The 8,824-nt window shown below is 45.1% G+C and overlaps 1 protein-coding gene across 5 annotated transcripts in view; it reads left to right on the top strand.

The window, feature by feature from the left end:
• LOC108250410 (protocadherin-1-like) overlaps positions 1-8,824 on the top strand; it is a 175,771-nt gene that overhangs the window by 12,260 nt on the left and 154,687 nt on the right. For 4 of the 5 annotated variants that reach the window (XM_037977286.1, XM_037977284.1, XM_037977287.1 and 1 more), the window contains one exon: positions 3,078-5,261. In XM_037977286.1, coding sequence (XP_037833214.1) covers positions 3,078-5,261 — 2,184 coding nt within the window. Of the gene's footprint in view, positions 1-3,077; positions 6,690-8,824 lie in introns of those variants that run through there. The other variant, XM_037977288.1, reaches the window with a different exon arrangement.

Below are 8,824 nucleotides of genomic sequence, written 5' to 3' on the forward strand. Positions count from 1 at the left end.
CCCCCCCCCCACACACACACACACACACACACACCTACACGTGGAAAAGCACCTTTAGGAAGTTGTTCCAGCAGCTTCATGTCAGCCTGCTTTATCCAATCAGAAACCAGCTCTGATGTTTTATCCAATCAGAAACCAGCTCTGATGTTTTATCCAATCAGAAACCAGCTCTGATGTTTTATCCAATCAGAACCTAGCTCTGATGTTTGGAATCATGGTCTTGTTGGACCCAACTGTCCGAGTTTCAATCTTCCAGCTGTTGATCTGAGGTGAAGATGAAGAGTTTGGAGGTAGTCCTCCTCACTTTGTACCACAGCATGATGCTGCCACCACCATGCCTGACAGCTGGTTCAATGTTCTCGGGTCTGACTTGACCTTGACCTGGCCTCGACTCCTCCAAACAGCTCAGTCTTTGTCTCGTCTGACCATCAGACTTTTCTCCAGAAGACATTTGTCTTGTCCGTGAGAGTGCTGCTAGATAAATCCAAAGAGAAATTACTAGCTGCAGTTGATCATGATCACTAACAGTAAGTTAACAGGCTTTTTCGAGTTAAGACCTGGAACCATCAGCACCACTTATGAACAGATTTCGGTCTGAAAATCTCTGTATGCAAACCTTTGAGCTTGTGTGGTTCAGAGAAAATCCCTGTAAACTCAAACTAAGAGCTGTGAAGTTTGGAAGTTTGGAAGAACGACTGAAACGAATCGGATGGATTTCCCAACCAGCTGAAATCTGAGAGACTGACGACACGACGCGGTGATGACCCTGACCTGATGATCTGTCAGCTTGTTCATATTAAGTAACGGCCCTCGTGCTCTTTGTGTAAATATTGCAGCTCCTGTCAGAGCTGGCTTTTTCTTCCAGGTCAGTGGTTCAGATAATTCGATTAAACGGGTCTTGTCCTGTGAGACTTTACTGTCCCAACAACTCCAGAAGAGCTGGACGGAACGATGCAACCTTCAGGCTGTTATACGTCTGTTAGCAGCCGTTTCTTATCTCCTCCGTCTTGATTTTCTTGGGTCTCGTTAAGCTGCAGAGCAACACGGCGCTCTGGCTGCATGGAATCTGCTGCTCAGTTAGCCGCGCAGACAGATGGTGCAGGGAGGTGAGGCAGGGCGTTTCGGCACACATTAACCACTGATTCAGCCTCACCTTTGAGCCCTCGGCCACCGTGTTGTGATGTTGCCGTGTCCCGGATGACTGAGAATCTACACCAGCATATCTGAGATGAAATGTCTCCAGAAACAACGAGGTCCTGATTGGAGCTCTAACACCAACCAACGTACATCAGCTGTTGGTTCAGAGGTGATTAAACTCCTGACATCTTCTGAGCTTCAAACTGGAACTTTTGTCAGATTCTCTCAATCATTTCAGTCTAAAAAGTTTCCCAGGTTTTAGATTCACAGATGTTAAAAACTCATTATTTATTTAAAAAGGTGGTCCAAAAGGATTGGAGGATCATGTGATCTTGATCCAGTGATTGATCATATCATCTTAATCTGATGCAGAGAAACTAGTCTAAAATGAATTATTAATTACCTGCAGCCTTCAGCCTGGTTAAGGCTGGTTAATCGTTAACCAGGTGTTACGGTGGTTTTGGACTCGCTGTGAGCAGATTAACAGCCTCACAGGTTGTCAATGATTCCCAGCTGGTTCTGCTGCTTAACGCCGCACCGCAGCAAAGAAAATCCAAAAGATCCGGAACTCTCAGATCAGTTGCTGGTGCGGGCATTGTTTCCGGGTTCTGGTGCTGGTTCTGGTTCTGGTGCTGGTGCTGCTCGGCCCTTGCCCTCCTGAGGGACACCAGTTTTATTCAGAGCTCAAATAAAGAAATGTGTTTTTAAATTAGAAGTGATAACTTTATATCATCTGGCCTCTGTCAGATGTGTTTTATAACAGAACTAAACCTGGTCTGTTTTTAAATGTTGAGCACTTTAGGGACCTGATCTGAAGTCTGTTAATAAGTTTTTAGTCCTGGAGTTAATAATCGAAACTCCTCCCGCCTTTAAACCAGAGCAGAGGTGACGGGATTCACTACCTGTCTGCTGAGATAAGCTCCTGTTTTTAGAATTATCCTGCAGGCTTTTTTTACCCTTTGTTGAAAACAAATAAGACCATTTTTGCAGGAGTGGGACTGTGGCTGTAGAAACATCCCTGATTTCTGTGTCCTTGGCGTCAGCAGCAGGTTTATTGTTGCTCTTACGAGGCTTAAATAATGCCACAACATTGGCAGATTGACTTTTTCTTCTTTTTTAAGGATTTTTTAAGACATTATTTTGCTGAGTGCAAGCTTGGCACAGATTCACACATGCTTTAGAGGAATAATTGGCTTTAAGATTTAAAAACCTTAATTACATTACTGCGAGTCCCAGGTGAAGGCTGGAGGAGTGCTGACCCAGCAGCACCTGATGTATTTATAGACGCCGTCCGCATTCGACAGCTTACATTTTTAATGGCAACGGTGACGTTGAATGATTACAATTAAAAAGCATCAGTTGTGTCGATAGAAAAGCCTTCCTAACGAGCTCAGCCTGAGTGAGATTTTGCTGACAGCACTTCAGCCTAATTGAATCATCACCTCCATTTACGTTGGGTTTGGACTCGTGAAACCGGACGGTGGCTGCCGCTCTGTCCTCTCTCCTCTCTGCTACTCGTATCGGACCCAGAGGAGCAGAGGCTTTCCTGCTAACAAGAGGAACATTAACGTTCACTCATCTACCCGTTAGATGCTAACGAGGGCGTGCACGCAGCTGCATAGTGCTGCCGTGTTAAGGCTTGGGACTTTTTCTAAGTCAAAGAAGCTAAATGGTTGTTAAAATAAACTGTGAAATTTGACTTCTACAGTCGATTTGCAGAATAAAGATATAGTTCAGGGTAACTTCAGGTTCCCTGACCGTATTTTTATGATTATTACGTACATAAAACAAATCACTCCCATATTTCTTTTTAAAATTAAGTGTTAAGTATGTAAGATTTCCAGAGTGCTGTCAGAACAAACTGAATTTAAAATGCAAATGTTATTTTGATATCCAGATAATGTTAAACTGAGAATATAATCTTTTTTCTGTACTGTTAGGTCCGAGCCAATGATGCAGACACAGGCATCAATGGGGAGATAGACTACAGCCTTCATCAGGCGTCCGAGACTGTCCAGAGGCTTCTGCGCATCGATCGGGCTACAGGGGTCATTTACGTCAAAGGCCTGGTGGATAGAGAGGAAGAGACCTTCCTGAAGTTCTTTGTCGTTGCCAGAGATCGTGGACCCAATGCGAAGAGTTCCAAGGTTCTGGTGACTATCAGTGTCATGGACCAGAACGACAATTCTCCAGCTATCGAGATCCGTGGTATTGGTTTGGTAATCCACCAGGAAGGTGTGGCAAACATCTCTGAGGACATGCCAATCGGTACCCCGGTGGCGCTGGTCCAAGTGTCGGACCGTGACGAGGGGGAAAACGCTGTGGTGACATGTGTGGTTGCTGGAGACGTACCGTTTCAGCTCCGACCTGCGAGCGAGTCAGCCAGCGATCGGAAGAGAAAATACTTCCTGCAGACAACAACCCTGCTGGATTATGAACGCATTAAGGATTACAGGATTGAAATCGTTGCTGTGGATTCTGGAAACCCAGCTCTATCTAGCACCAACTCCCTCAAAGTCCAGGTCACAGACATAAACGACAACACACCAAGTTTTTCTCCTCCGTTGCTTGAAGTGGACTTTGCAGAGGGCAACCAGCCAGGTGACAAAGTGCTTGATGTTGTGGCCTCGGACGCAGACAGCAGCAGCAACGCAGAGCTGGTTTATAGCATCATTGAGCTCTCGGCTGCCAGGCTCTTTGAGGTTGATGCCAACACCGGGGAGGTTCGTGTGAAGAACATGCTGGATCGAGAGGACAAAGAGCGTTATGAGTTTCGCGTTGCAGCAGCAGACAAAGGTGTTACAAGTAAAACTGGAACTGCTACAGTGGTGGTAAATGTTCTTGACCGCAATGACAATGATCCCAAATTCACACTGAATGGCTACAGCTTCTCTGTCATCGAGAACATGCCTCCACTAAATCCTGTCGGAGTAGTAACTGTTAATGATGCTGATAAGGGGGAGAACTCCCGAGTGACACTGTTTGTGGAACCGGACAATGGAAAGTTCATCATCCAGAACGGCACAGGAACCATCCTGTCCAGCATTTCATTTGATCGTGAGAAGGAGAGCACCTACACCTTCCGTCTAAAAGCTGTGGATTCTGGTGAACCCCCTCGATCCTCCTTTGTAGGAGTCACCATCAATGTCCTGGACGAGAATGACAATGCCCCCTATGTCACCAAACCTTCTAACTCTTCCTTCATTTACCTGCAGCCCGTCACGCCTCCAGACACACGAATCGAGGTAGTGAAGGCCGAGGACATGGATGCTGGGCCGAATGCTGAGTTGCTGTACTCCATCACGGGCGGAAACCCTTATGGCCTGTTCCAAATATCACCCAGCAGTGGGGAGATCACACTGACACAGCCTTTACCGGGGAAGCACAATGGCCTCCACCGGCTGGTGGTGAGGGTCAGCGATCGAGGCAAACCTCCTCGCCACACCACTACGCTGGTTCACGTCTTTATAAACGAAACCAAATCCAATGTGTCCCTCATTGAGGCGCTGGTTGGCCACAGTCTCTACACACCTCTGGACAGAGACATAGCAGGGGATCCGGACTACTCCTACAGCCAACAACGCAATAACTTTTTGTATGCCATCCTTGCAGGCGCTTCTGTTGTGATCCTGGTAATTATAGCTGTGGTGGTTATCAGATACTGGCTGCAGAAGGATACCAAGAGTGGTTACCAAGCTGGCAAGAAGGAGAGTAAGGACCTGTATGCTCCCAAACAGGGTCCAAAAAATGGCAAAGTGAAAAAGAACAAGAAAAACAAAGCTCCAAAACCCACTAAACCACTGGAGGAGGACGAGGAGGCCAGTCTGCAGAAAGGCCTCAAGTTTAACCTCATCAATGACGTCAATGACAGCCCCAGAATCCACCTGCCCCTGAATTACCCCCCAGGAAGTCCCGATCTGGGCCGACACTACCGGTCCAACTCTCCCTTGCCATCTATCCAACTGCAGCCACAGTCACCCTCTGCGTCCAAGAAGCACCAGGCCGTTCAGGACCTCCCTGCTACCAACACCTTCGTAGGGACGGGCGACAATAACTCCACGGGCTCCGACCAATATTCGGATTACAGCTACAAGGCCAATCCACCCAAATACAGCAACAAACAGGTAGGAGACTACGCTAACACAGTGTACCCCAGGGAAAACATCTATTGGACCGACGGGGTGTGGTAGTCTGACGGGGACTTAAGTTGGCGCTGCCGATGTTCTTCCACCAAAGCTGCACTGATTGTCTTGCACAGCACCCACTTCCAAATGGCTTTTATTCATTTTGTTTTTATTTTGCTTCTGTTCACAATGTTTTGTTCAGTTTTGTGGTTTTCACTTCAGTATGGACACAAAATGAAGGATGACGTAAAGGATTGACCAAATATGGGCTGACCAATATTTATCAGTTTACAGAGTGGACTTATGGGAGAGCTTTAATTGCTTTTACTGTTTATGTTTTACAGTTAAATGTTTGATTTCTGACCTATTTAAAAAGGTTTGTTCATTTACATAAGACATGTTTTTTTGAAGAACAATAGAAATTTGGTTTCTTAGGAATAAATTAGATTTATTTATTGGAAATCCCATGTAGGCCCATCCTTGTCTTCATGATGTTTTTATTTATTTTATTTTTCACTATTTTCTGAAAGATTAAATGAAGGTTGGCAGTTTTTCTTGGACCCAGTGGAAAGCTTCACGCTGACACCCTGATTCTGTCTGATTCTGGGTTTAAAGCTGCTCTTTATGGCCATGACAAAGACTGACTGTGAATTCCTCAGTTTTGTTTTTTTTTCTTCTTCTTTATTGTTTCTTGACTTACTTTGTCCAGGACCTACACTGTCTGAGCACCACTTTAGAGAGTTCCCATCCAGTTCAGACCAATTGAAGGTAATTTCAGCTCACTCAGGGAGCCAGCAGTGAAAGAGAACAGAGGGGGAACAAGAAGAATGGGAGAGTGAGGTTGTAAAAAAAGGTGCTTCACTATGAAGGAAAAGGTACACTAAGACTAAATACAACCATTTCTTAACCTCCACCTCCCGTCAGCGCTGCTGAAATACAACTTTTAATTTTGCTGTGTTCACAATCAGTGGGGCGAAAAAGTCAATTGTTTGCACAGATTAATGGCAGGTAATTTTCCGGGCGCCCACTTTAGCCTTTTTTACCCAGAGTGCCTTGGTCTTTTCTATTTAATGTAAAAACAGAGTGGGGTTGGGGTAAGGACCTTTTGTATTTTTGCCGGCCTGGGACACTGTGGACACCGTGGAGACAATCAGACTGGACAAACATGTGAAAGAAGTTTTTTTTTGTGCTTTTTCATCTGCTCTTTCTGTTGCATCATTACTGTGTGTCGTTGCTGTCAGAGACTGCACCAAAGACTCCCAAACACCCCCTGCATGTGTTTTCATCCTCATCACCATGTCACGGCGTGCAGAGCTCCAGGATCCGCCTCCTCAGTCATGTACTCTGCTTCTCTGTACAGTGTTTGACTTCATGTTTTTTTACACCCAAAAGCAGATTTGATTTCAATAAATGTGTTGGTAAAATGTTGCCGTGGCGCTCTCTGTGCATTCACTGGGTTCATGAGGCGGGCTCCATGGGAACGCTGGAGGGACGGGTCCAGTATCCCAGCTTCATGCATGAAGACAAAATCCTGTTTGCTGGAGGACCAACGAGACCCGAACCAGCCGTTCGGACCTGAAGTCTAGTTCGGTTGCTTTTAGTAATGAAGCAAAAATGGAAACATTAAAAGTCTTATTTAATTCTTAGTATTTTATTTAGTTTTGACCACAGATGGCAGTGAAGATATTGAAGAGACATCAGAGCATAGCTATATGGCGGTGAGGACTAGTTCCTGGAACACATGGTCTCTGGTGATGTGTTTATGTGTCGAGGCAGGAGGATTTTTTCAGAACAAATGTACTCTGAAGATCACGACCTTTAAAACAAAAACAGTGAGAGATAAAAACATATTTCAATTTAAAACACAAAACAGGATTTCATGTTAATAAAAAGAATTAAAATGTAAAGACAATATAGACTAAATCAATCTATCTACTTTTATAATTCTCCAAACTCATTCAGAGTTATCTACAACAGGTAAGACATTAACTGTTCCTAATCTCACTGCAGAAGAGCTGAACAATCCCTTTAATTTAGTAATTAAATATAACTGACATGTCTTTAATCTCATATAGAAACAAAACAAACTGTTTGTTTGTCTAAGAAGAAAAACCTGCAGATCTTCTTTTAACCGGAAGCTGAAACTTCTGAGCAGCTGTTTGACCCAAAACTGATAATTATGGGATGTTGTTCTGCGTGAGCTCAGTCAGTCGAGTGACACGTGGATGTTTTCTCAGCAGCTTTTCCTGAAGAAAAAGTTTGGTTTTGTTTCTTTGCTCCAAATTAAGCTGCTTTGAAGGAAACAAATCTGTTTTCTGTCCAGGAAGAACTCCGGAGGGGTCAGAGGTCAAATATCACTCAACAACAGCTCTTTAACAGTTTGGAATGAAGAGGTCAAAGGTTAATAACAGCTCCTCCTCCCCCCACTCTGGACTCCACATTAACAGTCCACCGGTGTGCTTACTGCGTTTATGCTGACCAACTCAGGCCGTTTCCACGGCAACACGGCGGCCTGAGTGTGTGTATTTGTGCTGCACGACCTCCTCCTCCTCTTCCTCCTTCCATCCGATCCGACACAATCCCTCCTTCTGTGACCCGGTGGACACATTTCATGCTCTGCAGCCGTCCACGCGTCACAATTCAGACTAAATTCACTAGATTTCAGGTCGAAATCAGCTCCTGCAGCTATTTACTGAACAAACAGAACGACCTGCAGGTGCCTGAAGCATCCGAGGCGCTCGGCTTGAACCAGAAAGCGTCTATCGGGACATTCACTGGGGTGTTAGTCAGGGCGTCGGTCAGGGTGTCCTTTAGGGTGTCAGTTAATGTGTCAGTCAGGGCGTCAATCAGGGCGTCGGTCAGGGCGTCGGTCAGGGCGTCTCTTCAAACAGCTGATCTCTGAGCTTCGTCTCAAACCATCAGCGGTTTGAAGAGGAACAGGATGCGCAATCTTTTTGCACCACTTCTCCTAAATCTGTTGTTTTATGCAGCTTCTGTTTTTTTGGACTGAAAGCCTCAGGATTCTGTCATAAAAGTCAGTTTTTGATCTTGTCTGCCGTCTTTTTCTGTTTTATTACGAACAGATGGATTATTTAACTTTCCTTAAAAAGCAAAGTGAGTTAATTTTAAAGTCGCCTTGTTACAGAAAAATCTAATTATTTCTACTACATTCAATAAAACTAACCTTCCTTAAAAAGAATGCATATCACCCGCTGCCTTACAAGCCAAAATTTCAACAAACATCTCATGTGACGCGTTAGCTCTCAGAGTCTGTGTTGAGGATGACTCTCAGCCACCACCACATGGTTTTAGCTTCATATCTGGTAAAATGGGAGAGGGAATGGTTGTTTGTCTTCTTTGACTCTTTGTGTCCCTGTGGTAGACTGGAGACCTGTCCAGGTGTCCCCCGTCTCAGTGACAGGGGACACAGTGACTAACAGAGACATCAGCTCCCCACAACCCAGAGAGGAGAAGCAGGTAAAGAAGATGGATGGATGGATGGATGGATGGATGGATGATGGATGGATGGATGGATGGATGGATGGATGGATGGACGGATGGAT

Source organism: Kryptolebias marmoratus, linkage group LG9 (genome assembly GCF_001649575.2).
Source record: "Kryptolebias marmoratus isolate JLee-2015 linkage group LG9, ASM164957v2, whole genome shotgun sequence".
Taxonomy (NCBI): Eukaryota; Metazoa; Chordata; class Actinopteri; order Cyprinodontiformes; family Rivulidae; genus Kryptolebias; species Kryptolebias marmoratus.